Genomic DNA, 23,968 nt, shown 5'->3' on the forward strand with positions numbered 1-23,968 from the left:
AATCCTAGATAGGACTTTGCTGGAGTCAGATTTTCATTGCTTATCTCTTCTGTGACTAGAAACAGGTGGTCACAGAAACATTTCCATATCTCTATGAATGACGTGTGGAATCGCTGGCATGTGCACACCTGAAATAACGGTCTTTCCATAATCAACATGGTTGTGTAGCCAGAGCAAAACAGAAAGAGAACAACATAATGAGTGCTATGTGTGATCTTAGCTAAAAGGCCAAGGTCATTCTGTTTTAAAAATTAAATGACATTTGTTTATAGGTGGGTTATGGATGCATGTGTTCTGTGACAGAGTTGTGGGACTCAGAGGGCAGCGCGTAGGGTTGGGGATTAAACTTAGGTTGTCAGGTTTGGCAGTGCCTTACCTGCTGAGCCATCTTACTGACTTTCTAATGCCATGCTTCTTTTTTTATTTTTGTAAGATTTATTTATTTTTTATTTTCTATGTATAGGTGTTTTTGTTTGTTTGTTTTGTTTTTTGTTTTGGTTTTGTTGCTTTTCCTCTCTTTTTTACATGTTGTTTATGTACCATGTGCATTCCTGATGCTGATGGAGTGAGTATAAACAAGGAAGTTAGATTCTTTGGAACTGAAGTTAATGAAGGGTTAAGAGCAGCTTGTGGATGCTGAGAATTGAACCTGAGTCCTCTGTAAAAGTCACAAGTGCTCTTAACCACTGAGCCTTCTCTTCAGCCTCACTAATGTTCCTTAGTTAAGAAACATTAGTTAAGAAACACATTTTTTTTGACACCAACTAATCAACAGTCCATTCAGCTATTCAAATCAATCCTTATTATTTTGCTTTTTTATATTTCCACTATCACTGCCTTAGTTCCCAGTTAGTCTTCATGTTTTTCTAGTCCCTCCCACTTAAATCTAGTTCTCACAGAGCCACATGGTCTTTCCATTATCAACATGGTTGTGTAACCAGAGAAAAATAGAAAGAGAACAACATGATGAGTGCTATGTGTGATCTTAACTAAAAGGCCAAGATCAGTCTATACTATGTGTATAGAATCAGTCTGTAGTGATCAATCTATAAAATGAATAGATATTGGTAAAGTATACTTGCTGAGACCAATTTCTAAAACAAAAAATTCTTTTAACAATAATACAAGGCAGCTCAAAAGTCAGCAATGACTTGAATAGTCATTTCTCCAAATGGCAGCAAGCACAGGAGCATCAGCCTTAGTCATTAGAGAGATGCACATCCCAGCCACAGTGAGAAGCCAGGGACAGGGGACTGGTTTGTAATGTTGATTTCTAGGAGGCAGGGCAAAGCAACTCTTATAAGATCTTCCCTATACGAAGAGAGTTCCAGGATATCCAGGGAATGGGCCACCAAAACCACCCATAGTGACACATGACTTCCCTCAGCCAAGATGATGAGAAACCTGTTACTGAGGATCTAAAGGAACTGGAACCTGACTACTACTACTACTGAAAAACAGGGCAACTGTAGCTGGCCTCATCATCTCCTTTCTGTCTTCTTTGTTTCTTCTCTGAGCATGACTATAATAAAGCACACCCAACCCACTGAATGACCAACAGCCACCCACGTCTGTCTCTTGATACCCTAGCTTTTCTATACCCTTTGAAAAGTTCCCAGAATCCAAATGTTGCATGATCACAAATACCTGCAGCTGATGCGATCACGCCTCTGGTAGAGCCTGAGGCAGATCAGAGTCAGCCGCTGCAGTCAGTCCCTACCCCCACACCTGGGATTAAATAAAACCATATTCTTACAATATTTCTGTGGTTTTTAAAAAGAAACCAATTTTTCAGAATTCTTACTATAGGTAACTGGTGTAGAAAACAGTTCAGCAATCTTCACAAAGTTAAAAAAATCTATGTAACTTCATGGCCTAATAATTATTCACTTATAAATTATACACAAAAGAAGCAAGACATGGATTCAAACAGAAATTGTACACAAATGGCCATCTGCCGCTATTCACAGTAGTAAAAGGTAGACATTAGTCAGTGTCTATCAGCAGATGAATGGTTAAATACATTGCGACATAAATAATGAACTATTACTTGGCTGCATCAAAAATAAAGGATTGATTGATTGATTCATGCTACAGTGTAGATGAACCTCTAAGGCATGGTAAATGAATCTGGTTCCAAAGACTGTGTTGTATGATGCTTGTCTGAGGTGTTCTGTGCCACAGACAGGTGCACTCCTGGTTACCAGGGACTCGGGTGAGAGCAGCATGCAGGAAGTAGCAGCCTGTAGGCTTATCTTTGGGATAGTGTAATGGGTTAGGAGATGGATGATAGTTGAATAGTGTAACAAATATACAAAATGTTTTCTACTTTTAAGTAGCTAATTTTGTGTTGAGTAAAATTTCCCTTATTTTTTTAAGATATAAATTGGTTCATGTCACTGCTTTGCTGTTTTTTGAAATGTGTGTGTATCTTACTGGCACGTGTATATACCTTGTGTATGTCTGGAGCCCATGGAGCCAGAAGAGAGCATCAAATTTCCCTGGAAATAGAGTTATCGATGGTTGTGAGCTACCATGTAGTTGCTGGGAACCAAACCCAGGTCTCCTGGAAGAGCAACCTGTACCCTTAACTGCTGAGGCTTCCCTCCAGATTCCACGCCTTTCCTTTTAAAAGCATTTGAAATTAGAATCTGTGCCGTTTACTGAAGGTCAGACCTGAACTGGCTCTTGCTTGCCTCTCTATAATCTATTTGTCTCAATACTAGATGGTTGGCCTGACTTACATTATTGTTGTTTTCTGGCCATCTGAAAAAGCCATACCTTTTCAGCAAACCTCCTTTCCTTCTGAGATAGGATCGAGCTATGTAGCCCCACACTAGGCTCCCGTCTGTTTCCCCTCCTTTCCCTCCCGGTGTTGGGATTATGGATATGTTCCTTTTTTTATTTTTTTAATTTTTTATGCTATTAAGCTCTCTGAGTTGAGCTATCACATCTCATTCTCTTTCTAGCCTAAGCAGTGGATACTCAGTAAATTTTTTGAATGAATAGCATACTTGTGTTTTCCTCCAATAATTATGAATGTATTAAACAACAAATTATCAGAAGTAACTCTCATTAGCTAATATTATTGTGAAGTGCCACCAAAATCTAAGGAACCGCCGTGCCCTCCCTCTGAGGGCACCTTCCCTGCTGCTAAGCTTCTGCTCGCCTAGTGTCAGCATTGCTGCTGGCTGGCTCCTCGTCCGATGCTGCCACCTGGTCATTGACCTTCCCTTAATCTTTACTTACCACTGCATACCTGTCCTTTCATGATACCTTTTGTTTTGCTGTGCTTTGCTTCCTACTACACAGTAATTTACACAAGTAAAGCCCAAGTGTGAGCTCCTTGAGAGACAGGCTTGAGAATTCCTTGGTAAAGATAATGTAAATTCACCAGGGAACTAGTGTCCAATTTATATGCAAAATGTTGATTGATGTTTGGTCAAGGTATTTTAAGAGTTCAATAAAGCAATATTTGTAAAAACATAAATGCTACTGGATATGGTAGCGCATGCCTTTAATCCCAGGAAAGGCAGGGGTGGGTGGGTTTCTATGAATTTAAGGATAGCCCAGTCTACATAGTGAGTTGTAGGACAGCAAGACCCTGTCTCAAAAACATACATACACACACACATAATACATACATACATACAAACATACATACATACACACACATAATACATACATACATACATACATACATACATGCATGCATACATGCACTGCTATCTAGTTGTGACTGTAGTCAAAAGTTTTGTTGTTCTTTATAGTCAAGTCTCTTCCTTAGAAAGTTTTGCAAATTGCTTCATGTTTGTTCATTTTGCTTTCCAAAATATACTTTGTAAAAAAAAGTATTTATTTAGACTTTCTGCTTCTGTAACCCATAGTGTTGTTTTTGTTCTATTTGCTATGAAAAATAAATTTAAAAATCACAACACAGGTAACCACTTAGCAGCTACACAGAGGTTGCTCCTGGTGAGAACCGTGCCTGCTCTTCAAGCAGCGCTTTGTCCTTTGTCTCAGTAGGATACATGCTCTACTGGGGATGTTGGAAAGCATGCACTTAAGTGGGATCTTAGCAGGTTGTGGAAAGAACAAGAATGTCAATAAGGAACAAAGAGCAGCCAAAGGGCTATTCAGAGGTAATATGTAGAAGAAGACATCGTAAGGGATGGGAGAGAAAGCAGGCGCTGGGGTAATTCATTGTACAGGTGTTCAGAAAACTAGAGTTGCTCTCTGGATATCTGAATGCTTGTGACATGGCAAGGGTTCAGACTATGGTAAAAGATAGATAATGATGACATTTGAGATATTGTTCATTTGAAAATTTGATCATTGGTAGAAAAAAAAGAGAATGATGTTAAAGTATTTATAAAAGTCTCTTTATAGAGGGTACATTTGAGGGGATTATGATCACATAACAGACCAAACTCCAAGAATTTCTTAGAACTGTGCAGACCGTGCGTGATGGGATAGCCATCTGGGGGTCTTTGTTGATAAACTGTTAGAAACGTTTCTAGTGTGAATAGCCACAAACATTTTCAGTGCTTTTTTGTTGGTTGAGTAAACCGAGGAGCACGGATGCAAAAGCAAATTTTGAAGCCAAATCACAGAAGTTGCCATAAACACAGAAGTTCCCTAGTGAGGACACTGCCTGTGCCTGAATTTCATTTGTTACTGCTGCTACCAGTTCTTAATTTTTCCTGGGGACTAGCCAGATTAGCACTGTGAGTGAAGAAAGACTGGTCTTGCCCAGATAGGAGATGAGATATAGGGAACTCAGGTAGGAGAAAGTACAGCGGTCTTGGATGCCATGACCTGGTCTGTCTACACTGGAAATGATGTGCTTACGTCTTCTGTCATGGGGGGTTGCAACCTTAGTGTATGCCTAAATCTACAGCTGCTCCTCATCTCCCAGATGGCATCCATGGCTGGGAGTACTTTTTACCATCTGCACTTCTCAAAGAGTTTGTGAACTCTCTTTTAATTATTGGGAATAGAAAAACTAATTGGTAAAGTGGTTAAATGTTGAACAAGATTTTTAAATTTTATCAGTGCTTTTTATATCCTCTTTATCCTTTCAAGCAATATTAAAAAGCTTTAGGTGCTTTTGACTTTCATCTTTGTGTATCTGCTCTCTCTGATTCTTGCATTTGATCCAAAATACTCTCTAATGATTATTTATATGTAGATTGGTATTTTGAGCCAAATTCCGAACCTCTTGCTTCCTTCCAGTACTGTAGTAAGTACTGTTGTCACTGTGTGTGTAGAACAGCTAACACTGAATGGGTATGGAGTACACACTTAGGAGAATTGTTCCATTCATCTAACATGTTTTCAAGTCAGCAAAATAGAGTGTCACAATTGTGAAAGTAATTTAGAAAGATAAACTATATTGCCTTTTGGTGCTTCTATTTTTGTAAGACATTGAAAAGTGGGAAAGCCATTTCCTCGTTAGAAAATACTTCCATAACTAGCAGACTAATAGAGTGACATCTGACTTCAAAAATGAACATATTCTCTGTCTGGGGAATTCTAGTTGGAGTGTTGGTGAGTTTTATTTTTCCTGCTTTCAGGTTTGAGTGTAATTCCTAATATGTTACAAATAAGCACCCTCCAGTAATCAGCAGACACAAGAGATATTCACCATCTTTTCTCTTTAGGCAGGTTCTACTGGCGAAAATTCTCTAGATAGTTTGTCCATTTATAAAATTAGACACTTGCCATCTTTGCTCATTTTCAAGTTCTCTGTTTACAAAACTATTAAGAAGGTGTGAAATACAGCCAAACTTCCCAGTTTATGGGAAATGTCTGATGACTGCATTTCCTACATGTTCATTGTTCACACATGAAGACATTTGGCAGCTGTGAGATTATTAAGTTTAGAGTGTCCAAATCGAATCCTCAGTGGGATTTACCCCCATTTAAACCATCTTTGTGCTAATGCTGTGGTAGCATTTTTTGAGGTTGGCGATCACTAAGTTTTCCTCATCTTCTGTTTATCAGATGCCATGAATAAATTGTAGACCACAAATTCACCAAATACAGGTTCTGTCTCGAGGCTGTAATATACCGGCACTGTTCACATGCAGACTTTTTAGGTTAGGATGCTTCGTGAAGAGCTCTGTGGTTATTGAGGGTGTACTGCTACCATTCAGGCCTAATTGTTCTCATTGTTGTGGAGTTTTATGAGAGAGCTTGGACTAGACATAAGAATTTGTGGATAACTCTAAAGTAGTAGAAATGGTTTTCATATTCTTTTGATTTGGTTTTTAATTTATGTAATTAACTTAATGCTAAAAACTTGAAACTCTTTATGATTACTTCATGTGGAATTGCGATTTTTTTTCTAAATGTATATTGTAGAGATTTAAAGATGTGTTGAGATTAACTTATAATGTATGTATTAGATCAAAACTCAGCAGCCCTTTTTGGTCCTTAATGATATTAAGTAGCTACTAGATAGACACAGACTACAGACATGAAGGAGAAATGGGAACTTGGAGAAGGAAGCTGTTGGGAGGTGGGAAGGAAGAGAGGGAATTAGGCAAAGAAGGATTCCTTGTGCTCCCATCTCCTCATCTCTCAGTGCCATGTAGTGAGCCAGTGCTTATTTTCTGCTATTGTTTAAGTGTTTCTAAATGGTGGTGATAAATAGTTTTCATTACCCTGAAGATTGCTCTTGATTGAAGCAAAATTACTTTTCCAACAAATTGTTTGAATAAAAAGTGTTCTGAATGAAAATTATGGTCACCTTGCTTTGGTGATTATTCTTCAGTGGGAAAAGTAAATTCAGAATTTGAAACTCTGTCCTTTGTGTTCATACACAGGCTGTGGAAGAAGAAGATAAGATGACACCTGAACAGCTGGCAATAAAGAACGTTGGCAAGCAGGTGAGGAGACTAATGGGTTAGACAGTCTCGTGCTGACATGCTCTTGTAACTATAGAACTATTTTAGGGATCATAATTCTTTCTTGTTTGTTTATATTACATTTCTTCTGTTATTTGAACATACTAAACTTTAATGGCTACTATATTTTACTTGATGTCAAATTCTCTTTGCTGCTTGTAGAGAATAAATCATGACTCTCTACCTATGACGGAATGTCCTCAGTGAAAACAGTATACTACAAACAAGTTAAAGGGACCTCGGGCCAGATCTAATTTTACTATAGTTGGGATAAAATAATAAGGATGTGGAAGATTTATTTATTTTTATTTAATAACCATTTTCTTTTTTATTTAATAACTGCATGTTTCACTAGGCAGGCGGTAGTACTCCTGCAGAGTTTCTTCATGTAGCCATATTTTATAGGTATATTTTTGTTACTGTGTAGCTGATTCCCTGAGAAAGTTTAGAATTCTATTGACTGCACTGTGGGAAAGAATTTAAATAGTGATTCTTTTGCTCTTCTAAGAAGAAATATATATTTAAGCCTGGTTATCAGAGGATGGGGGCACATACCCAGCAATTAAGAGAATCTACAGATTAATTAGACTGTTTTTCTAAAGAATGTTGATTACATTTTTCCCCATTTCATGGAACATGGTTATCATATTGCTGATGTTGGCAGAATCTTGATATTTCAGATGCAAGACACTAAGCTGTCTTTGCTTTCAGCCATCCTACCATATGCTCTGATCCCATCACATCTCACACGCTGTGTAGGTTTGGGCCAGGACCATTCTTGGATGGGAAATCTCTAAGAATCACCCAGCTGCCACAAGAAGTAATGTAGATAACTGATAAATGAGTTACCAATTCACTGTAAATCCAATTAATCCCACAGAGTAGTAGGGCAAAGGTCTCTCTCTATTGTATATTATAAAGAATGAGTACATTCTGAGTATTACAGTTTAAAAATGAGTGCCCTCAAAACAAAATAAAATAGTTCATCTTATTTTCCAGTCTGTGTGATATTAGTCTTGTTTTCATTTTCAACTACTTATTTTCATCTAATATGTTAGATTATCAGTTTGGAGCCTTACCCTTTCTAGAACTCACTAAATAAATTACTCTCTGGAGCTGTGGTTTCTAGTAATGTCTGTCTTCTTTAACAGCCCACAGGAAAATAAAAGGACTCAGTTAAAATTGAAACCGAAAATATATAATTTGATCTGGTTTAAAAATCAGAATTGCTAGGCAGCACTGGGCAAGCCTTTAATCCCAGCACTCGGGAGACAGAGGCAGTTGGATCTCTGAGGCCATTCTGGTCTACCTAGTGAGTTCCAAGATAGCCAAGGCTATTACACACACACACACAAACACACCTGTCTCAAACAAACAAAAGAGATAAAGCTCAGAGAGATCATCTTGCCTTTGTTTACCAGATGCTGGACTCACAGGACCACTGAGCCCATTTTACATGGGGGAAATAGCTCACTGGCCTGCTTTTCTTGGTCTTTCTTAGGACCTTCTCCTGGAATGTGTTAAGATTTAATTTCTAGATAATAGTAACGTAGTCTAGTCGCTGGGAATTGCTTGTAGAATGTGTTGTAAGAAACTGGTGTGTTGAAATTATGGATAAGAAAAGCAGACCCAAGACATAATCCAGGGAAGAAGACTTCGTAAAGTTACGGATCTTAGTTATTTTAAACACATGTAAGAAAATAATGCTTTAAAATAGTTTCTGATTCCATATATTTATCTTTTAAACTTTTGAATTTAGATGAAATACCTGATTTGTCCTTAAACTTAAGTAAACATTTTAATTTATTATTATAATGCAATTTTAAGTTCGATTTTTAACCTGTCTTATTTAAAATGGATTTGATCAGGTTTAAGAGTTGTGCCTGTGTAAGTTTCACTTATACAGTTTTCTAGAAGAGCTGAATGAAGCATTCTTAACATTTTAGAATTAGTCCAATTATACTTTAAAAGTTTTCATTTACATGACTTTTGATCCAAGAATATTTTTAAATCATTTTCTTGAAATAATAAGGTTATATGGAATTTATATTTATTTTTACAAAGATAAAAGTAAGAATTCATATTATTACCTTATTATTATTATGCCTTAAATAAAGCATCATCAGACATTAAAATATAATGATGACAGAATATTCTTACCATCTATGCATAAATGTGACTTCTTACAATCAGGATGAGTCTCACCTGTTCCCCTTTATGAAAACCTGTGCTACAGGCCTGTAGCTAGCATGGACTGCAGGTCAGACTTTCAGTGGGTAATTTTTTTTCTAGCTTAGCAAATTTAGAAACCACAAGAATGTAACAATGTGCTGGAAAAACTGAATGATAAAGTATGTGTAAATTTAGGCTTCATTACTAATTTAATCTGCTCTTGAAAATATCTTTTCTTTTTCTTCTTTTACATTTTTATTTTTCCTTTTAGGATCCCAAACGTCATTTGGAAGAACATGTGGATGTGCTTATGACTTCAAATATTGTCCAGTGTTTGGCAGCAATGTTGGATACCGTTGTATTTAAATAAAGCGACGTAGAGAGCTGTCAGTGGCGCTCTGAGTGTATCGTCCTTCTTTGTTCCCAATGCTCACAGTTAAGGGAACTGAAGGTGATCTGGTGACGTGTGAGACACCTGTGCCACCTCCCATCTCAGTTGTGCACTCGCTTCTGTTTATTTTGTCCGGGTTTTGCAGATTCCAAAGTTGTTCAGGAATACATCAAAGTGAACAAATTTTGTTAAGATCCCATTTACTATTTGAAAAAAATCAGTAGCACAAATATATTTTGATTGTTGCTTACAAAATAAAATACATTTACAATCCATGTCTCCCGAGGTCTTTTTGGCACTGGGTGGAAGTGACAGCGTAACATTGACAGCGCTTTGGAGATCTCACACAAAGCTATGTTTCTCTTTGCGTTTTGAAATCTAATAACACATAACACATCACTGTGATAACAAAACTTCACAAATTAATGATTGCCATTAGTGAGTGGCTTCCTCATTAGTGAGTAACCCAGATAAAATGCTGATTTTTTTTTTAAGCCTTTCTCTCAATCCAACATTATATATTCATATCTTAACATTACACTTTCAGGATTTCAGAAAACTACATTTGAAAGATAGGCAATTTTATTTTAAACTATCACAAATGAAGAGTATATTCTATGAACAGTTTCTAGTATAGTATATTCTATGAAGCTGTCTAGAAGTTGATTGCTGGAAAGACCACTAGATTTTCATGTAACTCAGTGGTAGAAGGTATATGTTTCCTTCAAAGGTAAATGGGGAGGAAAAGGCCTAGTAAATTGAATACCATGAGTTTAGAAACAGTAATTTCGTTTTCTTTCCTGAATTAAGTTTGAAGTACTCAGTGGTTGATACCATAGTACTGATAATTAGCAGTTACCATAGCTTCTCAAGTAAACAGATAACCCTACCCTCCTTGTTAATACTATTCAGAAACAACTTACTGAGCACTCCAAGCAGTATCTAACAGTATGGAGACAAATATTTAATTCTGGGTTGTGTCCTTGTAAACATATGGCCAAAGTATTTCTGATTCTTTGTTAAAGGAGGATTATTTTGGGTAACTTTGGATTTCACCTACTAGGATTCCATGAGTGCCATCGTACACCAGATACAGTCCTAATAAACAACTCCATCTATGCACTTAACCATCTGATGACATTGTCAGAAATTGGAGGTAGAATTGTTTACGTTTCCAATGTGTTTCAATGGATTTTTTTTTTCCCTTTTTCTGGTTGAATGAGATGCTGTGGGCACTTCCTGCTTGTCCTGTCTTAACTGTAGTGATACGTGTCTTGTTAACTGCACATTAAGTTGTCAGGATTGCACGTGATCTTTTAAAACTAAAGAAAAAGTAGAGGGTCGAATGTTCCCTTTGGACTATTTCACACTTATGGGAACCTTTTTTCCTTCCTCCCTCTCCTTCCTCCCTCCCTCCCTCCCTCCCTCCCTCCTGTCCTTTCTTTTTAAATACAGGGTTTTCACCGTTTATAATTAATGACAACTTTCACAGATATTGGAGGATTATTTAGAACTAGATTTTGTGTGTATGTGTGTGTGGTGTGTTTTAAATTGAGTATGTCCTTTTAAAAGAGAGAGATGTAAGTATTTCTAGGCCTGCGCTCAGTACTCAGGCTAAGTTAGATTTTGTGGCTATCAGGGCTTGCCTTGCACCTGGCTTGCTTGCTCTTAACCTGTGGGCTTCCTTGATTCTCTGGTACTACCACCTGCCCTCCTGTCTGCTTCATGTTGGAAATAGTATCAGCTTCAGAACCTTGACATAATCCCTCATACTAAAAATCATTTGTCTGTTTTTATATTTTTAAGTAATCAAAATCAGGTTGTTCTAATAGACACTCAATGAACACCTTGATCTAGTAACCACTTTATCAGCAGCCTGATATGAAGCACAAGCAGTGAGGAGTTGAAGCTGCAGATGTAACTACACACTATTCAAATGATCTCCCTGGAAGCTCTTATACACAGTCCAAGTCCCTCCCTAAACCTAAGCTTAACACGAAGTTGGTAGAGTCCTCATTTTCCTTGTGAATATACACCAATTTCAAGGCAAAGCCTGTATGTGAGGAACCACTAGGTTTTGGGGCTGATTATTGAAAATGGGTCACAGTGCTTATTCACCTCCAAATTTAAAAACCAAGAAATGTGCATTCCTTTTCTACCCTCCTTACACTTAGATGGGCAGTTTTCTATTCCTTGCGTTTTTAAGAAGCCAGATCTGAGTGTCCAGGATAGCAAAAGGCTTCCAAACCTCAGGTGGTCTGTCACCTTCATATATGTACTTGAGGCTTTGTGTCCTGTTCAAGGGGCAAGATGAGGTGAGAAGCAGGAGGGTGAGGAGAGGCACTTGGTGACAGGAGCCAATGTTATGCGCAGAGGACACAACCAGGTAAAATGGGACAAAAGTAGCAGCAAAGATTGAGGGGAACATCAAATGCCATCACACATATTCACCCCACCACCAACAACCTCGGTGCTCCAATGCTGCCTCAAAGGCTAAAATCCAGCTGGATAGGAATGAGATTTGCTTTCAAAGGGAAACCGGGTCTAACATTATTTTTCTCCCAGAAAATTGCTTCTACTTGATTCTGAGACATCTGATCATCAACCTGTCTGGCCTATGGCCACCAGTGCCAGGTCCTGCTCCTGTGCCCTGTGGGAGGCTGCAGCTGGTACCCTCTGCAGCCACAGGGCCCAGCCTCTGAGGGAGGTGGTGCAGTCTGTGCTCAGTGCTGGCTGCTGCAGACCAAACTCCAGCATATCTTGAATCTGTTAACTCTTTTCTGACCATACCCAAGTTTCACCCAGCTTTGAACTCTGCTGCACTGGCGGGGCTACTCAGACTGAAGGCTTGAAGGCAGAGGCACCATCTGGAGGAGATAGATTCCCAGACCCCGCCTGCCTGAGGCATGGGTGGAGTGTGAGCCTCTCGGTCCTGAGCCAGACAGGTCGCCTGGCACTCTCTTAGTCCCCCTGAGCTCGCCGCCTCTCGACCACCTCGCTGGCGGCCGAGCTGAGCTACGCCCGGGGTTGTCTCTGCTTTTCTGCACCTCTTGCCTTCAGGGTTGGCCATGCCTGGACACAAGCATGAGCTCTGGGTTTATAGATCTCAGGCTCTCTTGGCTCGAGGCCGACGGCTAGCCTCCTGTGAAGCAGATACTAGATCTTTTCTCTCTATACCTCAGAGTTGCTTGGGGCCTCGTGTTACTTGTGCCAAAATCTCTTTACATCGATTCTTTTCGCTAATCCTCTTTTAAAAATTACTGGCATAGGTTCTTTTTCTCTCCCTCTGGATTATGTAAACATTACACACACACACATACACACACACCACCACCACACCAGTAAGATCATCGCATTGACACCGCTTCCACTCTGTCTCCCCAGATCAACGATTCTAGAGAACCCATTTGCACTGGGGACTCAGCCCTCTCTTTTTCCTGGCGAGGCTTATGAATCTGTCACCAAGCCAGTGCCTCGGAAAGGAGGAAGTGCGGTGGGGCTCAAAGGATACATGGCGCCCGCCCCCAGCTAGCTGCTCTTCAGATGATCTGCAACCAAGTTGGCTGATAAAATATTTAGTAACGACCCAGTAAACATGACTGCAAATACATTAAAGCACTTCAGCGCGACGGCTTATGATTATTTCAAAACTTAAAAAGGAGATCATAGATTGTCACTGTTTCTGTACCCCTGCCGGAAACCGAACCTTCCCGAGGTGGGTTGCTGGGTGGGTTAGCTGTTTTGCCTCCTCTTCTCTCTTAACGCTGTGGCTTTCAGCGGCGGAGGTTTGTTTATTTTATTTATTTATTTATTTAGTCCTGTAGTTTAAAGGTGGGGGAGGGGGTGTCAAGGACACGCAATACCGACTCAACAAAGCACAGGCTCAGGTGTGTGTGCTTCTGTGTATTAACTGGAAAAGACAGACTCTGGAAGTTTTACAGGGCGAGAAGAGGCCACCGGCTCGCGCTTTGTATACTTTGCACTTGAAATCGTTACATTCAACTGAATATTTGGCTCATTCAGATCCGAAAAGTCTCCTAGCATCATCGAATTCCCTCCTCCGCCCCTCCTCTCTAAAGAGAGAAGGGGGGGGGGGTAAGGAACTGTTTAGTAAATTGCACATCTTTGAATCTTCCTGAAGCAGTGGTCACAAAGCTTAAAGGTGACATAACAGAGCTCACGTAAACCAACACACTTTCCCCACCCCCCAAGCCAACAATAAAATCATCCCCTTCAATTTGCCATGATCGTCGCGACCAGGAGCCAGGTGATTATCCTAATTAATGTCTATCTAATTAAATTACTGTCAGCAGCTAACCAATGGCAAGAGCCGTTTCATCGGCTGCATAAGCAGCAAGATCAAAAGTGAGCCTTTTCTGATTGCTGCATAGTGTCAATTGGCCAATCTCTTCTCCCAGGGAAAAAAAAAAAAGTAAATCAAACCTTTGAGAAGCATTTGCTGGTTGAAGTGCTTTCTGTCTAGTGAGGGGTCTGTGGATTCCTAGTGTATGATAAACAGGACTTTAAAACCCAGGGACGGGAGGGCCAGCGTTCAGGTTCTAGAGCTATGCAGCTGGAGCATTGCCTCTCTCCTTCTATCATGCTCTCCAAGAAATTTCTCAATGTGAGCAGCAGCTACCCACATTCGGGCGGATCTGAGCTTGTCTTGCATGATCATCCCATTATCTCGACCACTGACAACCTGGAGAGAAGTTCACCTTTGAAAAAAATTACCAGGGGGATGACGAATCAGTCAGATACAGACAATTTTCCTGACTCCAAGGACTCACCAGGGGACGTCCAGAGAAGTAAACTCTCTCCTGTCTTGGACGGGGTCTCTGAGCTTCGTCACAGTTTCGATGGCTCTGCTGCAGATCGTTACCTCCTCTCTCAGTCCAGCCAGCCACAGTCTGCGGCCACCGCTCCCAGTGCCATGTTCCCGTACCCCGGCCAGCACGGACCGGCGCATCCCGCCTTCTCCATCGGCAGCCCCAGTCGCTACATGGCCCACCACCCGGTCATCACCAACGGAGCTTACAACAGCCTGCTGTCCAACTCTTCGCCGCAGGGCTACCCCACGGCCGGCTACCCCTACCCACAGCAGTACAGCCACTCCTACCAAGGAGCCCCTTTCTACCAGTTCTCCTCCACCCAGCCCGGGTTGGTGCCCGGCAAGGCGCAAGTATACCTGTGCAACAGGCCACTTTGGCTGAAATTTCATCGGCATCAAACGGAGATGATCATCACTAAACAGGGAAGGTAATGCTACTTTCTTGGCTGCCGCTGTTCCAGGCGTGACCCTGGGCGAACGCACCCAAGTTGTGACCGCCAGGCAGCGACTATGTGGGGTCGGGGAGCGGAGTGGAGAGGCGCTCGGGTGCGTTCTGGAGTTGGCTGGTTTTGGAAAAGGGGAGTGTGGAAGGGATAATAACCACCGTGATGTTGGTGGCGGGGAGCCTGCTGTGCAAATGCGGTCGGAGAACCAGTCAGTGGCTAGAGCACGACGGAGAGCCGCGGCCGCTCCTAGGCATTCAGAGCGACTCATCAAAGCTGGCCCGAGCCGACAGGTGGAGAAGCAGGCCGCCACCGGCTCTCCACCGAGCACTGATCCCTGTTGGTCCCCCACTGCAGAGCGCTCGCTGCTCTTCCCGACTTCGGCCCTACGTCTCCCCTTCTCCCACTACCCCCTTTTCTAGATCAGCAGACATTTCGTTCAGACACGCGGCAAGGACAAGTTTTGCTTAGCTTTCTGGCGCCCCGCTTCTTGCATTTAATCTTTAATATTTATTTTCCCTTTCCCCCCTTGTTTTCTCTCTCTTCTTAATTTAAACAGGCGCATGTTTCCCTTTTTGAGTTTTAACATTTCTGGTCTCGATCCCACCGCTCATTACAATATTTTTGTGGATGTGATTTTGGCGGATCCCAATCACTGGAGGTTTCAAGGAGGCAAATGGGTTCCTTGTGGCAAAGCGGACACCAATGTGCAAGGCAAGTCCTTCCAATTAACACGTTTTCTTGACACTTATTTAGGTGAGAATGATTAATTAAAGCCTTTTGTGGACTGGCTCGAGCGACTTTTTAAAAACGGTCGGCCAATGACTTCCTAAAGAAGAGAGGGACAGGGGACAGACTGAGCGGCAAGAAAGGGGAGGATTATGCAAAAGCTATTTTAATCATTCCCAGTTAATGGGAAGAAATCGCGGCTTAAAAAAAAAAAAGCCCAGCTAATGGTCCTCTCTGTGAAGGGGTGTGTGAGTGTGTGTGTGTGCGTGTGTGTGTGTGTGTGTGTGTGTGTGTGTGTGATATGGTACAGAGTTGGGACTGGACAGTAAAGCTATTTTAATAATTCCCAGTTAAGAGAAGAAATTATGTCCCCCCAAAACAGGTAATGGGTTTCATTGTTGAATGAGGTGTGTGTGTGTGTTTCATATGCTAAGGAGTTGGGACTGGGCAGTGCCCAGAGCAGCATATGTAAACAAGCTATTTCTTTATTAAGGAAACCGGGTCTATATGCATCCGGATTCCCCCAACACTGGGGCTCACTGGATGCGGCAAGAAATCTCTTTTGGAAAATTAAAACTTACCAACAACAAGGGAGCATCAAACAACAATGGGCAGGTCAGTCTCTCTCTCTCTCTCTCTCTCTCTGACACACACCCTTCTTCAGTTTACAGCAGCACAAAAACACGGTAGAATTTATTTCCATCAATGAAGACTTCAAAAATCATAATTCTGCCTCCCCAAAACATATTTAATCCACAAAGTTGCCTCATATCTGACCTTATTCTGGGATTCGCCTTTCCAAAAGCAAATGCTGGTTGATTTTGAAAGGAATCAGTTGAGATTTGTAGGTTGTGAAAAATCTTTGTTCCTCGTCTAAGGAGGACTAGAGGAAAGGGACAGAACATTGGCATTCGAGCTTGGTTTTCCCCAGTGCCCAGAGGATCCTGGCTTCCAAAGGTACCCGGGCCAGTGTGTCCCGGCCACCCGGTCGCCAGGAGATGAGTCCCACAGCTAGTCTAGAGCAGCGGCCTCCAGTTGGCTCAGCCCGACCCAGAGCGAGCCCCGAGGCTGGTGCGAACAGGCGCGCGGTAAAGGCGCTCTCCTTTCTCTTCGCCGGACAGATGGTGGTTTTACAGTCCCTGCACAAGTACCAGCCCCGTCTGCACGTGGTGGAAGTGAATGAGGATGGCACAGAGGACACCAGCCAGCCAGGCCGAGTCCAGACATTCACTTTTCCGGAGACTCAGTTCATCGCTGTCACTGCCTACCAGAACACGGATGTAAGGAGGCTCGGGGCTGGGCATGGGCGAGTGGTACCTCCAAATCCCTTAGTCCTCCATCACTCAGTTCAGACTAGCCTAGGCTACAGCTGGCCCTACAGCAAGGTTTAGGGTAGAGGCCTGCTAGGCCCTTCCTCCAGATACCAAGCTGGTGGGAAAGCTCTGCCTGCTTGCTTCCAGCTCCAAAATACCGACGCCCCAGCTGTGTTTTGCATACCTATTTCCAGGACCAGTGCTTTTCAAGCTTTAGTTTGGTCCTCAAACTAGAATACGTTTAAAGCGTGTGTTTTCTTCCTTTCAAAAATGTTTTTTCCTCTCAGGATCTACCCTGTGAATTCTATTAGCAAGCCATGAAATCTAAAATAAAGTGTTTCTAAAATCTCGGAAACTGGTGGCTAAAAGGAGAGTTCAAAACAGAAAAGAGAGTCGTACATACAGACACTTTCATAGACATGAGTGTGCAGAGGCCAGGAAAGTAAAATCACAGGGACGGATGCAGTTTTCGAACATTCGAACTCTGGAAGTATTTGTAAAAGTTGATTTTAGTAGCGGTTGTGATTCTAGAGGTATAAAAGTTCTGTGTTTTGTCATGTAAATGAGAATATCAGAAATGAAATAATTATTTCAAATCAACCTAATTTTAAGATGCAGTTTACAGTTTTTGTTTGTTTGCTTGCTTGGGGTGAGGAGTTGAGAATCAGAATTAGCCCATTTAAAAGAAAATACCTGGTTAAACTCTTGAAAACAGTAATGAGTTAAAGTTTTAAAGGGCTTTTAAAATGACTATTTGAATCAAATTATAGCACACAGGAGTGCTAACTGAAATGCTTTTAGGTATTATTAATTTAAACCTGGTTCTCATAACGTTCCCGATACCTTATCACTTTCTTTTCCTGCTAGTCTCTTAAATTTTTGTTAGCGAACTTTGCTATTTAGTGACTCAGTAGGCCCAAGTCCCCTGCCAAATGGCAGATGATGTATTATCAAACACACACCTTCTTGTGTAGAAGATGAGGCCACAATCACTCTTTCTTCTCCTTTTTCAGATTACACAACTAAAAATAGATCATAACCCCTTTGCAAAAGGGTTTCGAGATAACTATGACACGTAAGTACTTTTACATGTTTTTCTTTTTTTTCTCAGCTGCTGAATTGGCCATTAGCCTAGGGTCTATTGTTGTGTTTAAGGATTTTGAAAGTCAAACTGCGTGAGAAAATCATTGGAGATCTCCCCATCCTTATTTTGTTGGTTCCCTCTATGGTGACCTCGTGGCTTGGTATTTGTGTGATTTTGGTTAAAAGTTTCCTGTACTCATTTGTAGCTTTCTTTCAAATTCCAAAGTTGTTGGCAGTCTCTGGTGTTGGCGGCTTCTGATGTTGGCTGGCTGGCTAGGGACTCTGCCCTGGTCCCCCCAGTGCATGCTGTCTGTGTAACTGCAGATGCTCAGCTTAGATTGCCTGTCTGAACCGGGCAGTTCTGCCTGAAAGTGCACGTGGCTCCTTCCAGCAGTTGTTACTGTCTCCTTGGCATCTGTGACTTTTATTTACCCATTTCTAAGTTTTATGTGAAAGCATTTCCTGTGAAGTTACTATGGACTGAATAAAATTGTGCCTTCACCAGGCAAGTTTGTGAGCAGAACTTAACTTCCAGCCACCACAGGCTCTGGGCAGCGCTGAGACATGGGTGCCTCTTATTTGTAAGCTTCAGAAGAAAAATGTCTTTGCTTAATTTTTGTATCTGTGGTTTAATTAAATGTGTTGGTTCCCCTTCTTCAGCCGCCCCCCTCCCGCCTTGCCCCGTACCTATCTCTATGTCTTCTTCAGAGCAAGGCTGTCCTCTGGGACAGCAATAGGTGTAAACTGAATGCTTTCTAGATTTGTTCTGGGATTTTCACTCAGGGACCATAGTCCTCAGAGTTTTCAGATACTCTGTCATACAGCAAAGTGTAAAGTGGGTTGCACAATTCACCTTCTTTCTTATGACCAGAAAACATAAAGGGAAAATATGAACTTTCATTTTCTGGCTTTGTGACAAAGCTAAAGTGTTGAAGTCTTTGACTAGGAATAGGTTAAATGTATGAGGAAAGAGACAGGCAGCCCTTCAGCCCATTCCGAAAAGGTCCAACTGAGAAAGTCAGTGATGTCTCCTAGTTCCAACTTTCTTCAGCATCCCCCAAAAGCAGTTCAAAGGAACCCAGCCTCATGAATATGATTCTCTGGAATAAAACTTTGCCACTCCAGGTCTTAAAATACAAAGAGAGAGGTGGGCCCAAGATAGTGGGAAGAATGTGGCCCACACCACTAGAGATGGTGGAAGAGAGTTGTAGAGATTTTGAGCTTTTAATTCTGTTAAGAACATCTGTTCATAGCATTTATTTTTGCACAAATCAATTCAGCAATCCCAAGTGGTTCAAGACCTGGATGGACATCTAAACCATCTTTTTCAGACTGCTTTTTTCTTTTAACAAATATTGTGGTGGTAAACAGAGAAGATATTTGTACCTTGTTAATCGTTTCTCTTCCTAGCTCTCTCCACTTTTTTTTTTATTTGAAACTTAATTCATATTTCAGGAGAGGTTTTTTTTTGGGGGGGGAGGGAAGAAGGGGGTACATAATGCACCTGAGCAGACACAGCTACTCTCATCTGCCCCTCTTCCCGTGGCTACCTTCTGTTAGATGAGCCCCCTCCTTTCTTAGATCCATGTAACTTTCTCATCTGCATAAAACTAATTCCTGGGTTTGGGGGAATGAGAGAGAATGGAGTAGATTTAGCAATCGCTTTCCTCCATAAGGTTGGTAATGTGGGCCTTGTTGGATCAGAGAGCAATGTGGGAGGGTGTGAGAGTTCAGAGAATTCTAGAAGGTTGCTTGGCCACACCCTGGGGAGTTTTCTCCCCTTGGGGTTCAGATCTGATAATACTGAAGCACTCTTTCAAATAGTGTTGACTAAAGATGCAAACACTTATGTGTGAGCTAAATAAAGAGAGAGAGAGCTATGTGTGTGTATGTGTGAGGAAACACTTATCCAACTTCAAATCGAATGGGATCTCCTAGACCCATTAATAAATATTTATTTTATCTAAAGTAATTTCCCCAAACACAATCTCTCTTTATTAGCGGGCAAATTCTCAAACTTTCCGTTGCCTCGGTTTCCTCATCAGGAAAGTGGAGTCATACATAGCACCCAAGAGGATTGCTGTGAGCTACATAAATCTATCTGTGCTCATGTAAATAATTTCTATCTGCACAGTCAGGCACAGCTAAACTCTGTGAGGGTTAGCTGTTATGAGTGGTAGGTTGTCTGATGGAGGGCGATAACTGTAAGAGTTTCTCCAGAGAGTCGTTCTCTTCCACTTTTCCTTCTAGTAATGGGCCAAAAGCTGAGGAGAAAAGATGAGAGGCAAGTACACTGATTTCTAAAGAATTTTATTGATCAACGAGTGAACTCTTTCTTCCAAGTAGTAGTTTCTTGTTTGCTTGCATTAGTAGAGTTGGGGGTTAAAGGGCTTACATAAGGGAAAGACAAAAAGTATTCCAGCAGCAATCCTCCAGGCTCTGAAGGCCAGTGGAAGTCAGCCTTTGAGAGATTACCTGGACATATCGGTCCCCCCCCAACCTCCTCATGCTGATTTCCCCTCTGGGGATTTCTTAAACTACCCAGAAAAAGAAGAGGAATTGTCTGAACAACTCAATGGACCCAGGAGGCCTTAAATGGGTGGAGAGAGTGGGTCACTTGTTTAGAAATTTCACTCAGAAATTTATCAGTGAGGAAAGGCCCAAAGGGCAAATAGCACCTTGGTGCCTGGATAACTCGGCCATCATGTGAGCACAACTGCTGGCTAAGTGGATTTAGGCCCCAAATTGGTTCCGGTGCATTTAGATGGAACAGGGGACAACGGATGACCTCCACTCTTCATTTTTCGTCCTGCTCAGGTTCTAGGAGGTGAACTGGTATCTGTGCAGTTCAGGCCAGGGAACTTGCGGGTGTGTGACCTTCTGCCATCTGCAAACTGTATGGCAAGCGGCAACCTACAGCTAGACGGTGTGCGGGTGGGCAAAAACTAGAGGTGGCTTTCCCTCCAGGACCCCAAAGGGACCTCCGCGCCCATCCCTCGGTTCTCTCTGTCTCCCTCCCCCCAGGATCTACACGGGCTGCGACATGGACCGCTTGACCCCGTCGCCCAACGACTCTCCGCGCTCGCAGATCGTGCCCGGCGCCCGCTACGCCATGGCCGGCTCTTTCCTGCAAGACCAGTTCGTGAGCAACTACGCCAAGGCCCGCTTCCACCCGGGCGCCGGCGCAGGCCCCGGGCCGGGCACCGACCGCAGCGTGCCGCACACCAACGGGCTGCTGTCCCCGCAGCAGGCCGAGGACCCGGGCGCGCCGTCGCCGCAGCGCTGGTTCGTCACGCCGGCCAACAACCGGCTGGACTTCGCGGCCTCGGCCTACGACACGGCCACGGACTTCGCCGGCAACGCGGCCACGCTGCTGTCATACGCGGCCGCGGGCGTGAAGGCGCTGCCCTTGCAGGCCGCGGGCTGCACGGGCCGCCCGCTCGGCTACTACGCCGACCCTTCCGGCTGGGGCGCGCGCAGCCCCCCGCAGTACTGCGGCGCCAAGTCGGGCTCCGTGCTCCCCTGCTGGCCCAACAGCGCTGCGGCCGCTGCGCGCATGGCCGGCGCCAACCCCTATCTGGGCGAGGAGGCCGAGGGCCTGGCGGCCGAGCGCTCGCCGCTGGCGCCCGCCGCCGAGGACGCCAAGCCCAAGGACCTGTCCGACTCCAGCTGGATCGAGACGCCCTCCTCCATCAAATCCATCGACTCGAGCGACTCGGGGATTTACGAGCAGGCCAAGCGGAGGCGGATCTCGCCGGCTGACACGCCGGTGTCTGAGAGCTCGTCCCCGCTCAAGAGCGAGGTGCTGGCCCAGCGGGACTGCGAGAAGAACTGCGCCAAGGACATAGGCGGCTACTATGGCTTCTACTCGCACAGCTAGGCCGCCAGCCCGCTCGCCCGCCCGCCCGCCCGCCCGTGCCCCCGGCCCCCCAGCTCGGCCCCACGTCCTCCTTCCCAGGCCCGTTCTAGCGCACTCGCTCTTTCACTTGACCCTCGATGACCGTCTGCGGGGATAAGTGCAGGTCTCCCACTATAATTTTAAAACTCTTCTTTTTTTTTTCTTTCTTTCTCTCTGCACAGCCTTCTCTGCAGTTAGCGCACCGACCTTGAACCTGGCTGTAAACCTTGTGGTTTTCCAACTTTTCGTCTGTGAAGTTATGATCCTCCCTGTCTTTTTTCCAACCCCCTCTCCTTGCCCCACTCACCCTCTCTTTTCTCTTGGAATGAAACTCTTCAACTTTAGGAGACCTGGGCAATCCTGCCAGGCAGCAGCGATTCTGACCCGCCTTGTCTTGGCCTCCCTATTTAACCATAGGATGTTGACTCTAGAACCTGCACCCACCCAGCGCGTCCTTTCTTATACCCGAGTGGATGGATGGATGGATGGATGGATGGTAGGGATGTTAATACTTTTAGTGGAACAAAGCCTGTGAAATGATTGTATATAGTGTTAATTTATTGTAACGAATGGCTAGTTTTTATTCTCATTGTCAAGGCACAAAACCAGTTCACGCTGAACTTTTTATCCCTTTCCTTTCTTCTCCTTTTCTTTTTCTCCTCTCATTCTTTCTCTTCTCCCACCCCCTTTGTTTTCTTGTGAGTTATTAAAGATATTCTAAGAGGCTCTGGAAACACGAAGCACTTCATAGTGGTGGCTTTCTCACTTCTCAGTTCGTTGCATGATGTAACCACTGTGTGCCCCGATGCACACAACGCACACAACGTAGCTAAGGAGAATCCACCTGAACACCTGTAAAAGCTAGTTGTCTGTTCCTAGGCGAGTCGAGTAAGTGACACGATGCCTGCCAGGCAGACTTAACTGGAGTTCTATGTGTTTCTCCCTTCCTTCTAAATGGAATGGCCCCACATCAGCAATATTATTTTGCCTTATTTGTTTTTCCCCAAAGTGCCAAATCCATTACTGGTCTGTGCAGGTGCCAAATATGCTGATAAACTGTTTCTGACTATCTTTTCAGACCCCACTCCACCTTTATATGCTGTAAATCTTTGTAATGAATAATCTACTAATGATATAGATGACTGAATTGTTGGTAACTATAGTGTAGTCTAGTGAAGATGAATTGTGTGAGTTGTATATTTTACTGCATTTTAGTTTGAAAACGATTTCCCCACCACTTAGAGACAGCTGAAATTTGACTTTCTTGGGAAAACACTAGCATTATTGCAAGTAAGACTGATTCCCCCCCCAAGTCTTGTTATATTTGATAAGGAGCATTAATCCCCCTGGAAATAGATTAGTAGGATTTCTAATGTTGTGTAGCAAACTTATACTTTTTTGTACTTTAAAATCAATGTGAAATATGCATCATACACAATATTCAATCTAGATTCCAGTCTATGGGGGGATTTGTCCTAATAGGAATTCAGGGTCTAAACGTGGGTATACTTTGGCTCTCCTGTAAATCAAATGTTGTGATTTTTATATTTGTTTTGTTTTGTCTGTGAATTGAATAATTTATACAAGTATACACTCCACTGAGAATCGTTTTGTTTTCTGCTCGTTTGTATCGTCTGTGTATAACAAGTAAAATAAATCTGGTAAAATGCTAAATATGGTGTTGAGAGCAGTTTACAGTTTGCAAAGAATTATTATAGGTTATGGCTTTTAGGGGTTAAGCAAGACTAGCCCCTCTTCCTAGCTCTGGGCAGTCTGACAGTAGCCACTTCCTACCCCCGCTCTTTTATAGTACCATCAGCTATTACTTTTTCCCTATTTATTTACAGTTATTTAATTCCCCACGAGTATAGTTCTCTTTGCTGCTGTATGCTTTTTCTAGGAAAATATATGAACTGTCTTTGTCCCAGCACTCATTCTCTCCGAAGCTGAAATGACAGGACAAGGAAAGTCTGCAGCTGAGCCAAGGATTTCTTTAAAGTTCACACAGTAATTTGTGAGGCATTAGGTTAGAGTAGGGTGCAATATAAGACAAGTCGAGACAAACTGTTGCCTGCATATGCTGAAAATTTTGGTTTTACCAAGAGGTCTTGGAGGTGACTGGCGAATCTTTATAAACGCAAACTTGGAAGGGCCTTCCTCTCAAGAGAGGGAGGTTTCAGGGCATTGTTCCGGGTGC

General features: G+C 42.8%; 2 protein-coding genes across 3 annotated transcripts in view; both read left to right on the forward strand.

Moving 5' to 3' along the window:
* The window catches only part of Psmd14 (proteasome 26S subunit, non-ATPase 14), a 90,638-nt gene extending 80,889 nt beyond the window's left edge, over positions 1-9,749 (forward strand). For both annotated transcript variants that reach the window (XM_021186006.2, XM_029470729.1), the window contains exons 11-12: positions 6,831-6,893; positions 9,355-9,749. In XM_021186006.2, coding sequence (XP_021041665.1) covers positions 6,831-6,893; positions 9,355-9,453 — 162 coding nt within the window. In that variant the 3' untranslated portion in view covers positions 9,454-9,749. The remainder of the gene's footprint in view (positions 1-6,830; positions 6,894-9,354) is intronic.
* A 4,035-nt stretch (positions 9,750-13,784) lies between these two features.
* Tbr1 (T-box brain transcription factor 1) lies at positions 13,785-23,445 on the forward strand. The gene is made up of 6 exons (XM_021155893.2): positions 13,785-14,733; positions 15,308-15,462; positions 15,971-16,092; positions 16,599-16,757; positions 17,804-17,865; positions 20,898-23,445. Exons 1-6 carry the CDS (start codon positions 14,042-14,044, stop codon positions 21,751-21,753), a joined length of 2,046 nt encoding a protein of 681 aa, XP_021011552.1. The 5' UTR covers positions 13,785-14,041; the 3' UTR covers positions 21,754-23,445.
* The last annotated feature ends 523 nt before the right edge of the window (positions 23,446-23,968 follow it).

Source organism: Mus caroli, chromosome 2 (genome assembly GCF_900094665.2).
Source record: "Mus caroli chromosome 2, CAROLI_EIJ_v1.1, whole genome shotgun sequence".
NCBI lineage: Eukaryota > Metazoa > Chordata > Mammalia > Rodentia > Muridae > Mus > Mus caroli.